The 15450-nt window shown below is 48.7% G+C and overlaps 1 protein-coding gene across 2 annotated transcripts in view; it reads left to right on the top strand.

Moving 5' to 3' along the window:
* dock10 (dedicator of cytokinesis 10) overlaps positions 1-13923 on the top strand; it is a 37007-nt gene extending 23084 nt beyond the window's left edge. For both annotated transcript variants that reach the window (XM_047035360.1, XM_047035361.1), the window contains exons 36-56: positions 91-205; positions 397-463; positions 1076-1123; positions 3494-3592; positions 4760-4872; positions 5008-5123; positions 5554-5691; positions 5892-6074; positions 6372-6482; positions 6665-6880; positions 7041-7098; positions 7878-7976; positions 8985-9091; positions 9176-9298; positions 9529-9642; positions 10583-10729; positions 10886-11096; positions 11617-11807; positions 11994-12094; positions 12367-12505; positions 12939-13923. In XM_047035360.1, the coding sequence (XP_046891316.1) occupies positions 91-205; positions 397-463; positions 1076-1123; positions 3494-3592; positions 4760-4872; positions 5008-5123; positions 5554-5691; positions 5892-6074; positions 6372-6482; positions 6665-6880; positions 7041-7098; positions 7878-7976; positions 8985-9091; positions 9176-9298; positions 9529-9642; positions 10583-10729; positions 10886-11096; positions 11617-11807; positions 11994-12094; positions 12367-12505; positions 12939-12986 (2544 nt within the window). In that variant the 3' untranslated portion in view covers positions 12987-13923. The remainder of the gene's footprint in view (positions 1-90; positions 206-396; positions 464-1075; positions 1124-3493; positions 3593-4759; positions 4873-5007; positions 5124-5553; positions 5692-5891; positions 6075-6371; positions 6483-6664; positions 6881-7040; positions 7099-7877; positions 7977-8984; positions 9092-9175; positions 9299-9528; positions 9643-10582; positions 10730-10885; positions 11097-11616; positions 11808-11993; positions 12095-12366; positions 12506-12938) is intronic.
* The last annotated feature ends 1527 nt before the right edge of the window (positions 13924-15450 follow it).

Raw genomic sequence — 15450 nt, 5'->3', positions numbered from 1 at the left:
ATAGCGGACCGTGTGTGTGCCTGTCTGTCTGCTTCTGTGTGTGTGTGTGTGTGTGCTTGTGTGTGTGTGTGTGCACATCCTTCTCTTCAGTTTGCCCGCCCGCAGTCTCTGATTGGTTTTGGCTCTCGCTGTGACAAGCTGGACCAATCAGAGACACGCAGTCTGCTCATGTGTTTCCTCCACATCATGAAGACCATCTCAGAAGGTACACTCCCACCCCCCCAACAGGCCACCACACACCTCTACCCACACACCACACTCAAACACTAGCTCAGACAGGCACCAACTGGGTGCCAAATCAAATGCACCTTGGTTATCTCATCAGTGCCATACAGTAATAACCGTATTACCAGTGTTGAATGTTAACGGTTCTGTAATTTCTCTCTCTCTCTGCAGAAGTGCTGGTGTCCTACTGGCACAGAGCAGTCCATCAAGAGATCTCTGACTTCTTCAACATCCTGGAGTGAGTCCGCTCTTCATCCTCCGCTTCATCTCCCACAGAACGGGGAAGAGAGAAGAAAGGATTGTAGAGCAGAGAGATGAAAGACAGAGAAATAAATTGGAGAGGAGAGGGGGTGGAAGGGGATGGAAAAAGATTGTAATGGAGGGGAAGCTGGGCAAAGAGCAGTAAAAGAGTGATAAAAGCAGATAGAGATGAGAGGAGAGATAGAGACAGGAGTGTAGAGAGTATGCACAGTTTAAAGAGAAAAGGAATAGACATAACGAGGGAGGGAGGGTTCAAGTGATTGAGTAGAGAAAGACTGTGAATGGAGAGAGACTAGAAATAGAACAGAAAGAGCGAGATTTCGAGAGAGAGGTTAAGAAAATGTGAAAGTAGAGAGAGTATTGTATCATCTCGCTCCAGAACCCTGCTGATCTCCTCTTGGTGTAGTAAATCTAGCTGCTTCCTGTCTGAGTCATCAACTGGCCTCAAATACTCCAGCTCTCTCACACAAACACACAAACACATGGTTATCCTCTTTCCATCTCTCCGTGTCTTCCTTTCTCCACCTCCATTTCTTTCTCTTTCCCCCTCTCCTCCTCCCTCTGTCTCCATCCCTCCATCTCTCTCCAGGTTGTGTCTACAGCACTTCAGGTTCCTGGGGAAGCGTCATATTGCCAGGTAAGTCTTCCTGCTGACTCCTCTCTTTTCATTCTCTCCTCCCTCTCTCTTCTCTCCCCTCCCCTCTCTTTCTACTCTCCTCTCCTCCCTCTCTCTTGTCTCCCCTCCCCTCTCTCTCTACTCTTCTCTCCTCTCATCCCTGGCCTCCCCTAAAGGACACAACATGCAGCCAGAAGGTTTTAAGAGTCACATCACGCCATCATCTTATTTGTTCAATATGCACACACACACACATGAAGAGAACAGCCACATACTGTACATACACTAATGTGTGTTCTGTATGCACAAGCACACCCAACCACAAGTGGAGGAGGAGGGAGGGGGTTAGAGGGGGAGAAGGAAAAGAGGGGAAAGAAGAGACGGAGGGAGATGGGAGAGGAGTCTAAGCTCCAGATCTAATGTTGTCTGCTGAACATCTTTCTGCTAGTGTTGGCAGGCGCAGCTGGTGTGTGTGTTGATAGTGTATGTGTGTGTGTGTGTGTGTGTGTGTGCAGCGGTGTGTGCGTGCATGTCCTGGAACTAAGCCTATTGGCACAGACAGACATTCAGACAGTTTCCTTTCTTGTGGATATAATTCCACGCTGCTAATTTAATTAGCCCTGTGTGTTGCCTGTGTGCTGGGAAGAAGCTTAATCTGCTACATGCTACAGCTGGAGTCTACTCCTAAAGCTCCCTGGACTAGCTGTAGGACTTGCTGTAGGACTAGCTGTAGGACTAGCTGGAGGACTAGCTGTAGGACTAGCTGGAGGACTAGCTGGAGGACTAGCTGTAGGACTAGCTGGAGGATTAGCTGTAGGACTAGCTGTAGGACTAGCTGGAGGACTAGCTGGAGGACTAGCTGTAGGACTAGCTGTAGGACTAGCTGGAGGACTAGCTGTAGGACTAGCTGGAGGACGAGCTGGAGGACTAGCTGTAGGACTAGCTGTAGGACTAGCTGGAGGACTAGCTGGAGGACTAGCTGGAGGACTAGCTGGAGGACTAGCTATAGGACCAACTGGAGGACTAGCTGTAGGACCAGCTTTTAGGACTAGCTGGAGGACTAGCTGGGGGACTAGCTGGAGGACTAGCTATAGGACCAGCTGTAGGACTAGCTGGAGGACTAGCTGGAGGACTAGCTGGAGGACTAGCTGGAGGACTAGCTGGAGGAGAAGGTAAAGGAGTAGGACAGGTGGGGAAGAAGGAACAGTGGAAGAGGGAGTTGCTTATCTATCTGTCTGTCTGTCTAACTGTCTGTCTGTCTGTAAATCTCTCATTCTCTCTTTGTCTATCCATCTTTTTATCTATCTATTTATCTATCTCTATATGAACAGAAGCACAATGTCAAACTGCATTACAAGCAGTATTAAGACCATTAGACATAACAAAGACAAACATGATGTTACATTTATGCATATGTTAGTCACTAACATACCGGGACCCTGTCATACCCTCCCCCTACACCCCTCTCAGTGTTGCATGCATTGGTGTGTGCATTGATCTGTTTATTGATTGTGTTAATGGCTTCTTTATGTACACACACATGGATTCAGCGTTTGACCTCACTTACAACATGTATGTGCATACTACCACCATGTTACAACTGTAGCTCTTTGTTTAGGAGGATAACTCACCTCAAGTTTGAGTGCTAGTTCTTGTCTGTGAATAAAAAGGGTTTGTGTGTATGCTGCATGCTTTTATCTTTTAACTGTCTGTGTAGCATGACAAACCTCCAGTTCATCACCTTCACCTGGAACTGCTGTTGATTGGCTTATAGTACTGGCTGCTTTGTCTTGATTGGCATATAGTTCTTCCTGCTTTATGTTGATTGGCTTTTAGCTCTCTGGACTCTGTGTTGATTGGCTTATACATTGGATATTTCTGCTTTGTGCTGATTTAGGCTCTCGGGCCCTGGTGTGTGTTGATTGGCTCTCAGCTCTGTCTGCTGTGTAGATTGGCTGTTCTGGCGTGGTGTGTTGTGACCTCAGGGTCATCTCTTGGTCGTTAGGATCTAGTTTCTAGAGCTTTTTAGGTCCAATCGGTCCATTCTGCTTAGTCCCCTTCAACAAAGCCCCAACCCCAGACCCTGGACCACTTTTAGAACCCCTACATTAAACTAACTGGTTCTGCCAAGATGAGCTACCCACTCTAATCTTATAACCCTAATCCTGACTACCGCTACAATTCCATGTGTTTTATATGACTTCTGACCCTAACCCTAACCCTGGCTGTTCCCTCTCACTAACCTTTCCTCTGCCCAACCCCATAGAACACTCTGCTAGCTTAGCTCATCAGTGAGGATGATGATGGTGATGTTAATGATGATGATGGTGGTGGTGGGGATGATGAAGGTGTGACCTAACTAACGCTGGCGTGTGATTGGCTCGTGGACAGGAAGCTAGCGGCGGCAGTAAAGCTGGCCCAGGCCACCCAGACCAATGGCACGCTGAAGGGTGCTAACCACGCCCCCTCCTCTGGCCTCCTCCCGCAATGGTAAACACTCACCACCAGGGGGCGCTCTCTTCCTCTCGGCTCTCAACCAAGGCCTGTTTTAGTCCTTTAACAATGCATCCTTGCTTCTTTCCTCATCTCCTAGAGGCTATTCTTTGATCTAAAATGATTGGATGGCTATGAATGAGGTCTCCTCTGATTAGTTGTTACCTATCCAGTCATGTCAGGTTAGTGATGGAATAGATATTCAAACAGGACCGAGCTAGGGAAGGGCTTCGAGGCCAAACGCACCCTGGTCAGAATGCTAAGGTAGCTATGTCATCATACATACTTAAGGAGAAGGTGATTCGGCATACCTCAGGTCCTTGGTGAGCAAATCGTGCTTCTCTGCTGTAATGAATAGGCTCTGAGTGAGGAAAATCTAATGCAGCTTGAGATTTGAAGGTGGTCTTCTCTAAGCTATACAGGAACATGGGGGACACTGCAAGGTGTTCAGTAGGTCGTTGGTACAGTACAAGTAAGCTAGCGAGCTAGCGAGAGTCCAATGCTCAATGTTCAATGTAGATGTCGACCACCATTACGTCCTGTTCTGTAGTTGTGAACAGTGTTAACAGTGTACCCATAATGCACCAGCGAGCCATGTGACTTCCTGTTCCTGTCAGCCTCTGTTCTCCCAGCATGCCCCTCACCATACCTGTGGTGTCCTGTGATTGGCTAGTCCTAGTCCTTGTCTGCACCCGCTCCACACCCTGATTTAAATTGAAACCCTCTTAACAGCAAGTCCTTTTAAGTACTTCCTGGTCAGGTAAAGCTCCCTGTTGATATGCCAACAAGACATTCTCAACACACAATGATCTTTTAGCATCTCCTTATATGGAGTGTATGGAGATGGCCTCCCCCATACATGACCTAAATAAGCTCACCCGACCAGTAAACTACCCCACCCAGTGACCAGAGGTGTAGAAAATGGGTTCGGATGAGTTTGCTGCTGTTGGAATTTCCCCTAGTGAATGTGTAAAGTTCTTGTCTGCCTACCTATCTGCCTTGAGTGTGGGTAGAGAGAGGAGCATGTGTAGATCATGTCTCAGGGATGCCTCCCTCCTGAAAAGGACAGTCACTGCAGACGTTCAGGTGTCAGATGTTTTGGTTTGAGAGTACGTCTGTGCACTGTGTCTGTCTGCTGGTGACCTCATCTCTGTTGGCCACCAGGATGACATCATCAGCGCAGGACGGCCATCGCCAGGCCCGCTCCCAGACTATGCCGATCATCAGAGCCAAGAACGCCCTCACCAACCCGAAGCTGCTGCACATGATGGAGACGGGTAACACACGCACATCCCACACTCAAACCTCACTGTCTCTTTCACACACACGCACACACACACACACACACTCACACACACACACACACACACACGCTTGGTGGTGTACTGACCCAGAGGTTGCTGTGCTCCCAGACGGGCCCATCCCTGAGGGAGACTGTCTGAGCCCCACTGACATCGAGGCCAACCTGTCTACCGAGGTGTCCCTCACTGTGCTGGACACCCTGGGGCTGTTCATACAACACCACAAGGTCTGCACTCCTCTCTCTGTCTGTGTCTCTTTATTTACTCTCTCTCTCTTTCTCTCTTTCTCTCTCTCTCTCTCTCTCTCTCTCTCTCTCTCTCTCTCTCTCTCTCTCTCTCTCTCTCTCTCTCTCTTTCTCACTCTGTCTCTCTTTCTTGCTCTCTGTCTCTGTATGTCTCTGTCTGTCTCCCTCCTCTTTCTTTCTCTTTCTCTCTCTGTGTCTAGTGTCATGGGGCCACTAGCCAGGCCAGCTTGCTGTTACTGTAATACATATTAAAGCATTCACTGCACAAACTGACTACACTGAAATACTTCAGTTATCCATCGCCCCCTAGTGGACTCACTACCCCAGTAATTAAGTCAATATTATGTATAAACTGTACAAATATATCAGTGTCTGTTAATGTTGTTGATCTTCATGTTGTTTTTATTAACAGAAGCAGCTGTTGCAGGACGAGGGTCAGAACGCTCTGATAAAGAAGGTTCTGGACACCTACCTCCTCTTCTTCCACATCAACCAGTCCACCGCCACCCTGCAGCATGTCTTCGCCGCGCTGCGCCTCTTCATACAGAAGGTACCTGACACTCACTCTTCATACAGATGTCGTACACACACACACGTAGCACACCCTCCAGAACACACATACTGTACACACTCAGATCGGAATAACTAAATTCATCATTCATCCCCAAAACATTTTACAATTATAAATGCCCCCCCCCCCAACACACCTCCTTCCCTTTCCCCTCCTCCCTCCCTCCTCCCGCTCCCCAGTTCCCCTCTGCGTTCTTCCAGGGCAAGGCGGACCTGTGTGGCTGTCTGTGTTACGAGATCCTCAGGTGCTGTAACCATCGCTCCAGCTCCACCCAGACCGAGGCCTCCGCCCTCCTCTACTTCTTCATGAGGAACAACTTTGAGTTCACCAAGGGCAAATCCATCGTCCGCTCACATCTGCAGGTAGGTCTCCTTTCCTCTCTCTCTCTCTCTCTCTCTCTCTCTCTCTCTCTCTCTCTCTCTCTCTCTCTCTCTTCTCTCTCTCACTCTCTCTCTCTCTCTCTCACTCTCTCTCCTTCTCTCTCTCTCTCTCTCTCTCTCTCTCTCTCTCTCTCTCTCTCTCTCTCTCTCTCTCTCTCCCTCTTCTCTTTACTAGTCTGTTGCTTCATTTCTCTCATTGTTCCTTGTACACTAAACAGCTCCTGTCCTCCCCTCACTTCATTCTCTCCTCTGTTTCTCCTCACCTCTCCTCTATTCCAGGTCATCAAGGCAGTCAGTCAGCTGATAGCTGATGCTGGAATAGGAGGATCCAGGTTCCAACAGTCTCTGGCCATCATCAACAACTTCGCCAACGGAGATGCTCCACTCAAGGTTGGGCCTCACCCACTCACTCTCTTACCCACTCTCTCTTACCCACTCACTCACTCGCTCATTACCAGTGCATTTAGATCACTGCAACTGTGTCACAACTGCTCATGCATTAAAATGGTGCAATTCATGACTCGTGTTGCAGCGATGTCACCAAGACCCTAAAACACGGGTGTTGTTTTCAGAACACAGCGTTCCCAGCGGAGGTGAAGGATCTGACCAAGCGGATCCGGACGGTCCTGATGGCCACGGCCCAGATGAAGGAGCACGAGAAGGACCCGGAGATGCTGGTGGACCTGCAGTACAGCCTGGCCAACTCCTACGCCAGCACGCCCGAGCTCAGACGCACCTGGCTGGAGAGCATGGCCAAGATCCACGTACGCAACGGAGACCTGTCTGAGGTGCAGAGCGGGGAGGGCGGTGTCATACGGACAGGCCTGGGGGGCTCTGGGAAGAGATATGTGTTTTGGCCTGTAAAGGCGTCCGTTTAAATGAATACACTACCATAAGGATGTTATGGTTGTGTCGTGTCACATGGAGAACCTGTGCTTTGTCTGTCAGGCGGCTATGTGCTACATCCACATCTCTGCCCTGATCGCCGAGTCTCTGAAGAGGAGAGGTGAGAACACACACTCTCCGCACACTGTCACACTGTCCTCTCTCCTGCCAGGCTACCATCTATCTCTCTATCTATCTACCTGTCTGTCTGTCTACCTGTCTATCTGTCTATCTGTCTATCTGTCTGTCTGTCTGTCTATCTCTATCCATCCTGATTTTGTCTGCCAGCATATTTGTCTGTACATCTCCAGGGCGACTAGTCTCCCCCACTCGTGGTCACATGGGTGTGTCTATCTGCACGCGTGTGCTGGCAGCTGGCGTGTGCATGCTTCACTGCATATTAGAGTGTAGCGTGTCTTTCTGCCTCTGGGCTAGCATGCTGCATCCCACAGTTCTGTACTGGAAACACACCACTGGAAACACACCCTACTGTACCCTACCCTGTCGTACCGTACCTCACCACTGGCTTGATGGACTCTACCTGGTCAAATCAACTGGAGTCATCAAGTTAAACTGTAAACCACCTCCTCCTCCTCCTTCCTCTCCTACTCCTCCTCCTGCTCCTCTGGCTCCTCTCCTCTTCCCCCGGTGTCCTCTCCTCCTCCCTTGTCCTCCTACTCCACCTGCTCCTCTCCATCCTCTCTCCCTCCTTCCCCTCTCCTCATCTTCCTCCTCCTACTCCTCCTCCTCCTCTTCCCTCTCTCTCCTCCTCGCCTCCTCCTGCCCCTCTATCTCTTGCTCCTCCCCCTCCTTTGTCCCCCCCCTCCCATCCTCCCCTATCATCTTCTCCCCAACTCCTCCTCCACTCTTCTCCTCCTCCCCCTCCTCCTGTCCTCGCAGGCTACTGGAGAGCAGACAAGGCCCGGATGGTGCAGCTGTCCCCAGAAGAGAGTCCTGTCTATAACTGTAGCTCCCTACTAACCCCCCGTGACCACGACAGTGAGTGTGCGACCCTGGGGGCTGGGGGGCAGGGGGGAGGGGCTGCCCAGAGGAGGTGTGAGGTGAGGTGGGGAGCGAGGAGGGGGTCCTGAGAAGTCTATAGATGAAGGGACGGGGTGGATGTGAGAGGGGTGTGGGGCTGGGCTACCTTACTGCACTAGGGGCCGGGGAGGCTGCGGAGAGGGGAGGGTGACAGGAGGGTGAAAGGACATAAAGGAAGGGTAGATGAGAACAGGGTTAGTGGGAGGTAAAGGTTAGCGGGAGGTGAGGAGAGGGTTAGAAGAGGGTAAGGGGGTCCCAGTCCTCATAGCAGGTCCAGGCCATCCATCTCCACCCTCCAGCAGAACAGGAGACTGTGGACTGGGCTCCACTGCTCCACCCTGACCTGACCTACCACAGATCCCTTTTGAGAGATCCCCTTTCAGAGATCTCCCCTGAGAGATCACCTTAAAGAGATCCCCTTTCAGAGATCTCACCTGAGAGATCACCTTAAAGAGATTTTCCCTGTGAAAGATCCCCTTTAATGGCTCCCCTATGACAGATCACCTTTGAGAGATCTTATATGTTTTGTTGTCCACCCTGTGAGAGCTGTGTCTGTTGATGTCCACTCATGTCAAGTCTCACTGGATGGACTGTTGGAGAAGCATGTTCACTGTGAATGTGCTGAACACTTGATATGGGACACAGTCAGTGTTACTGCAAGCAGTGCCCCTCTGTATGTAAGTGTGTGTGCACGTGTGCGTGTTGGCAGATAGTACGTGTGTGTGTGTGAGAAACATTCATTAGTCAGTGTTGGTGTAATACTGGTCCTGTTGCAACAGCAGCAGATGCCTTCAAGTGACTACAACTTCCTGGATTCCCTCCATGTGTTCTCTGTCCTCCAAGCAGCAATATGTTAGCGCAAACGCCACACAGGAAGACCATGTAATAACACAGAGTCGTGGTGGGGCACATACGAAATGTCATGCTGACTTGTTGTGATGTCATGTCCTGTGCGCCCCCCCACAGCTTCCTTCTCCATGGGCTGGGCAGCGTTCGTGTGCATCAGCCCCAACGTGAAGGAGGAGGGTGCCATGAAGGAGGACACGGGTACCCAGGACACACCCTACACTGAGGTACACACACACACACACATCATTCACCGAGGTACACACACACACACATACACCCTTAGCTTACACACATACGTGTGTGCACAGGACACCCTGGTGGAGCAGCTGGAGCTGTGTGTGGACTACCTGTGGAAGTCTGAGAGACACGAGCTCATCGCTGACATCAACAAACCTGTCATCGCCGTCTTTGAGAAGAGGCGGGACTTCAAGGTGATCTCACTGAGTTTCTCTGCAGTACACAGAGTGGGTTTGTGTGTGTGTGTCAATAAGTGTGTGAGTCACACAAAATACGTTAATGTGTGGATGTGTATCTATCTATGTGTGTGTGTGTGTGTGGACGTTTGCCTTGGTGTGGTTGTATGTGTGTTTACAATTGTGTGTGTCTCCGTGTGTGTCTGTAACTGTGTGCGTGCGGTCGTGTGTGTGTGTGTGCACAACAGAGGCTGTCGGAGCTGTACTACGACATCCATCGTTCCTACCTGAAGGTGACGGAGGTGGTGAACTCTGAGAAACGCCTGTTTGGCAGATACTACCGCGTGGCCTTCTACGGACAGGTGAGAACACACTCACACACACACACACACACACTCACACACACACATGCACACACACACACACACACTCCAGAGACCTGAAACACTGGTGAGGAGAACATAGGATAAGCTTCTGGAATAGACTCAGAAACAGAGAGAGAAACAGAGAAGGTGGGATGAGGAAAAGAAACGAAAGGAGAGAGAGAAAGAGGGGAACTCATCTCTTTAGTCTGTAACTCCTCCATCTGCTCTTCTCTCTTCTTTTCGGTTCTCTGTATCCAGGCTGCGGTAAGTGTTTTCTTCTCTTTAGTTCCAGTTTTCCTTTCTTCCTCTCTAACCTCCTCTCCTCTTCCCTCTCTCCTCTCTCCTCCATTGTTTACCACTGCTCTAACTAACCTGCTACTCCAGACCCCTGTGACCAGACACCTGTTTGCATATTAATAAACAGACATGCTTGATGTGTGTGTGTGTGTGTGTTATATGACCCTCCATATATAATCTTCAATAATTCTTACCTTTGAAGATCCCATTATCAGGTCCTCCAGGATCCAATGTTTATATACAGTATATTTTATTTTAAGAGAGACGTGTGTCTGTGGTTATTTTTTAGAAGACTGACATGTAAAGATAACCTTCACTGACCCTTGCACTTTGATCCCATCGTGTTTGGAGAATTACCTCTTACTCAGCCACAGCACAGCCCAACACTGACCTCCTGTCTGACCTAATAAACTGCAGACTGACATGTGTGGTAACAATGTTCAGACACTAGGTGGTGATGTGAGGCCACATGTACCATTAGCTAAAACCTTGATGTTTACAAACCCTCTCCTTGTAGGAGCAAGGTCACATCACAGAGACACATTCTCAAACACGTTTACACTCACGCTGTCTCACACACAGACATATTAGCTCTCCACACACACTCTCACACACACTCATGTGTGACGTGCTCTCTCAGGGCTTCTTTGAGGAGGAGGAGAGTAAGGAGTTCATCTACAAGGAGCCCAAACTGACCGGCCTATCAGAGATCTCCCAGAGGCTGCTTAAGCTCTACTCAGACAAGTTTGGAGCCGACAACGTCAAGATGATCCAGGACTCCAACAAGGTGAGTCAACCATGAGTCCAACACTGGGTGTGTGTAAGAGTGTGTGAGTTTGAGTTTGTATGAGAGTGCGTGAGTTTGTGTGTGTGTGTGATTCATGTTCCCTGCAACCATGTCAAATCCTGTCCCTTTATCCGTGTCATTTCCTGTTTCTGTCAGGTGAACCCCAAGGACCTGGACCCCAAGTTCGCCTACATCCAGGTGACCTACGTGGTCCCCTTCTTTGACGACACGGAGCAGCAGGAGAAGAGGACAGACTTTGAGCGCCATCACAACATCAACCGCTTCGTGTTTGAGACGCCGTTCACCCTCTCTGGGAAGAAGCATGGAGATGTGGAGGAGCAGTGCAAGAGACGCACCATCCTGACCAGTAGGTTTACTATCAACCTGACCAGTAGGTTTAGTACCATCATGACCAGTAGGTTTAGTACCATCATGACCAGTAGGTTCATCATCATGACCAGTAGGTTCACCATCATCCTGACCAGTAGATTCACCATCCTGACCAGTAGGTTTACACAGTGGCAACTTAATGCACGGGCTTACCTGGGCTCAAGCCCAGGGCCTCGAACAATCAGGGGCCTACTAATAATAATACAAAATAATAATGATGATAAACGTCCGTATTCGTCATTGTGTCATTACTCTGCTCTACAGCCCATCTGGTGGTGGATGTGGGGGGAGCCCCCCCCCCCCCCCCCCTCCCCCTTCTCTAAACAAAATGTAACAAAAACTAGAGAGGGTACAATTTCTGCAGAAATTGTAGGGTGTGCATAGTAGGTTTATCTGAAGGTACTGAGAGTGGTACCACCATAGGTCACACATTGTGTGTGTGTGTGTGTGTGTGTGTGTGTGTGTGTGTGTGTGTGTGTGTGTGTGTGTGTGTGTAGCGAGCGCCAGCTTCCCGTACCTGAAGAAGCGTGTGCAGGTGGTGGAGCAGCACAGCTCAGAGCTCAACCCTCTGGAGGTGGCTGTGGACGAGATGTCCCGCAAGGTGTCCGAACTCAACCAGCTGTGCAACATGGCTGAGGTGGACATGATCCGGCTCCAGCTCAAACTGCAGGGCAGCGTCAGCGTCAAGGCAAGGCCCTGCCCAGCGACACACACGCTTACACACAGGCACACACACACGGATGCGCACACACTCACATTCAAGGATACACACACACACGCATGCACACACAGGCACAGACGAGACACCCACTCTTTCTCTTTCTTACTCCGTCTCTCCTTCCCTCCCGCCTTTTCCCCTCTCTTCCTCCTGCAGGTTAATGCAGGGCCTATGGCGTACGCCCGAGCCTTCTTGGAGGAGAAGAATGCCAAAAAGTACCCAGACAACCAGGTCAAACAGCTCAAGGAGATCTTTAGGTACCCCTCAGCAAACTCTCAGATCACATCTCTAGTAGTAGTACCAAAGAGGTCCAGTGTACCTGTTCTTCCAATTCCATCCAAAGGTATTTTGGTCTGCACTTGTTGATCTTTGGAAATCTAAAACAAACTGAGAGGTTCCAGACTAATACGCATTTACAAATTGGTCTTGCGGTGCCAGGCTATGAGAAAATGTCCCAGCGAGCCAGAGTGTCTTCCCAGGCAGGGTTGTGGTGTCTTACCTGCGTGATCCTCTCTGTCGCCCCCTGCAGGCAGTTTGCAGAGGCGTGCGGCCAGGCGCTGGACGTCAACGAGAGACTGATTAAGGAAGACCAGCTGGAATACCAGGAGGAGATGAGGTCTCACTACCGAGACATGCTGTCTGAGCTCTCCACTGTCATGAACGAGCAGGTCCGTCTGCCCTCTACCTACTACACACACACACACACACATGTTCATCCTATTTTTTCTCTTTCTAGTGACATCTATTGTATCAAGCTTTTTCTAAACTTTTTCTCCTCTCTTTGCTCCTCTTCTCATCTGCTCTCCTTCTTTCCCTTTCCCTCCCCTCTCTCTCCTCGTCTCTCTCTCCCTCCTCTCTCTCCCTCCTCTCTCTTCTCTTCATGTTTTCTTGTCTGTGCTCAGCTTCATAGAGGTTCTCTCTCCTCTGCTGCCTGCTCTTCTCCTGCTCTCTCTAACACTGTCTCTAAGACTGGTAGGTCTCTCTCTCTCTCACACACACACACACACACACCCATACAAACACACACACGGTGGCCATGTGTACTTGTGTACTGTCATTGTCCTGGCACCAACCATGTCGCTCTCTTTCTTTCCCCCACAGATCCCTTACACAAGACAACCCGGAACGGAACGACACAGCGGCTTTTAAACGGCCATTAGGATCGCTGGATACTGGCCAGTGCCCCGGAGAATCTGAAACTTATAAATGTATTGGTACAGAGCAGTTACTGATGGGAAATGTAGTCCTAAGGTGAAGGAGGAAACGTCCAGCAGTGTGTAGATGTGATGGTGGTAGTCATAGATACCAGGCTGTTGGAATGGTACTTTGTTTTGGTTTATGTATGCTCTTTCCTCTAAGACCACCTCAGCTCTTAGTCTGTATACACACACACACGCACACATTCACTTTACACACACATATATGCACACATTCACTTTACACACACATATACACCGACACATGGACTTTACACACATGCGATACATCAACAAACACATACTCACTTTACATATAAAACACACACGCGCCTTCTCTCCAGAACCCTGACCCTTTAGAAAACAGTGACCTTATTGAGCTTGAGGTGCGTTCAACTGAACCAACATTTAACCACAGTATTTGTTCAATATTACCTACAGTGTTTACATTTTTGCTGTTAAACCATTTTATTTTCTGCCAACTTTGACTGTTACATACGGTTTTATCTGATGACAGATGGAAATGTGAACTTGGATATTAGAGTCAGTCACATGACTTAATCAACCCCCACCTGATTGGTTGAACCCACCTCTAGTTCCTGTCTGAATGTAGAGCAGTACAGTGCTAACACACCCGAGCTCTCTGCAGCTCAACCCTTTTCAAAACGCAAAGTTTTATGTTTTATAACATTTCTATGACCGATAAAGTTACTGTTGTTGTTATTATTTCCAGTACTGTTTTGAATTGTAAATAAGAATTATTAATATTTAAAATGTTTCTTTTTTATAAAAAAACAAAACAAAAACAATATATGAATATTTGTTTAGCTAAATTAAAAAAGGAATAAACTAAAGTTTTATGTATAACCTTTAAATAAAATTTGTTAATGTCCAAAATCAGAGGGGTGCTAATTATTTTCTTGAAAGTATACAGTTATCAAATATTGAAGGTTGGGGTCATCTTTCTTCTTATTCTTTCTCCCTATCTCTTTTCCTCCCTATCTCTCTTTTCCTCCCTATCTCTCTACATCTCTCTCCCTCCCCCTCTCCCTCTCCCTCCCTCGGATGCCCTACATTCACTGACAGTCATCAGTATTCTCGTCAGGTGATGGAGGCTAATTGCTCTGTTGTTCTGGCAGATTCAGGAGCCCATCTCCTGACGGTGGCCCCAGCTGTGCTTGCCCATTGCCTCATTTCCTGTCCACGCCGCCGGCCGTCGCCATGTGCAGGCGGGCTTCGCCACCCAGTAATTATAGATAATTGCCAGCTCTTCAGGTGCTGAATGGACAGGGGAGGCGGGGGGTGGAGGGGTGAGGGAGTGTCTTCGTCTTTGTTTCGCTTCACAAACCATCCGGGGGGAAACACTTGTAGTCTCTTTAAATTGATCTCTCAGGTGTGGAAGGACACTGGCTAATCAGGAAGGAGACTTAAGGAGTCTTACTGAGCCTTACTAGGGTAACTACAGTACCCTAACCGACCACTACGGAACTAAAGCAAACTAACCTCAAACAGCAGATATGGCGGATCCCAAACATAAATAAGCGTTACTTAGTTTGACTCCTGTTTGACTGCTGTCTGATTCCTGTCTTGACTCTCGTTAGACTCCTATTTGACTCCTTTCTCTTGTATTACTCCTGTTTGAGTCTTATCTGACTCCTGTGGGACTCCGTTCTGACTCCTGTGTGCTGACTCCCGTCCTGGCCAGTGTGAAAGAAGAAGTCACGCCCCATGAGCTTTGTCTTCAAAGCAGAGGGATCAAAGAGGTCAGGGTCCTTTGATGAAGGTAGCCCTTTATGTCCGATATGGAAGCAGCTAGCAACCACATAATGCAACTTCACCCACCCTATGTTTACCTTCTCATCCTCCCCCTTTGCTTAGCTCTTTCCCCTCTCCTACCCCTCTTATCCCATCCTTACCTTCTAATTTTCCCCCTCTCCTACCGTCCCCACCCTCTGCAACCACCCTCACCTTGACGTCCCCACCTCTCCTCCACTACTTTCTCCACCTTTACATACAGTGCCCTCCAAAAGTATTGGAACAGTGAGGCGAATTCCTTTATTTTTGCTGTAGACTGAAAACATTTGGGCTTGACATCAAATAATGAACGTGAGACCAGAGATCAACGTTTCAGCTTTTATTTCCAGGTATTTACATCAGGATCTGATGCACAACTAAGAAAATATCACATTTTGTTTGAATCCACCCATTTGTCATGTGAGCAAAAGTATTGGAACAGATATACTTAAAACATATTTAAGTGAATAAGACTTAATATTTAGTTGCAAATCCTTTGCTTTCAATAACTGCAGCAAGTCTGTGACCCATTCACGTCACCAAACTTTTGCATTCTTCCTTTTTGATGCTTTCCCAGGCTTTCACTGCAGCCTCTTTCAGTTGTTGTTTGTTTTGTGGGGTTC

Source organism: Hypomesus transpacificus, chromosome 15 (genome assembly GCF_021917145.1).
Source record: "Hypomesus transpacificus isolate Combined female chromosome 15, fHypTra1, whole genome shotgun sequence".
Classification (NCBI taxonomy): domain Eukaryota; kingdom Metazoa; phylum Chordata; class Actinopteri; order Osmeriformes; family Osmeridae; genus Hypomesus; species Hypomesus transpacificus.
Note: the sequence above shows the minus strand (reverse complement) of the source record. Positions and strands in the feature narration are given on the sequence as shown.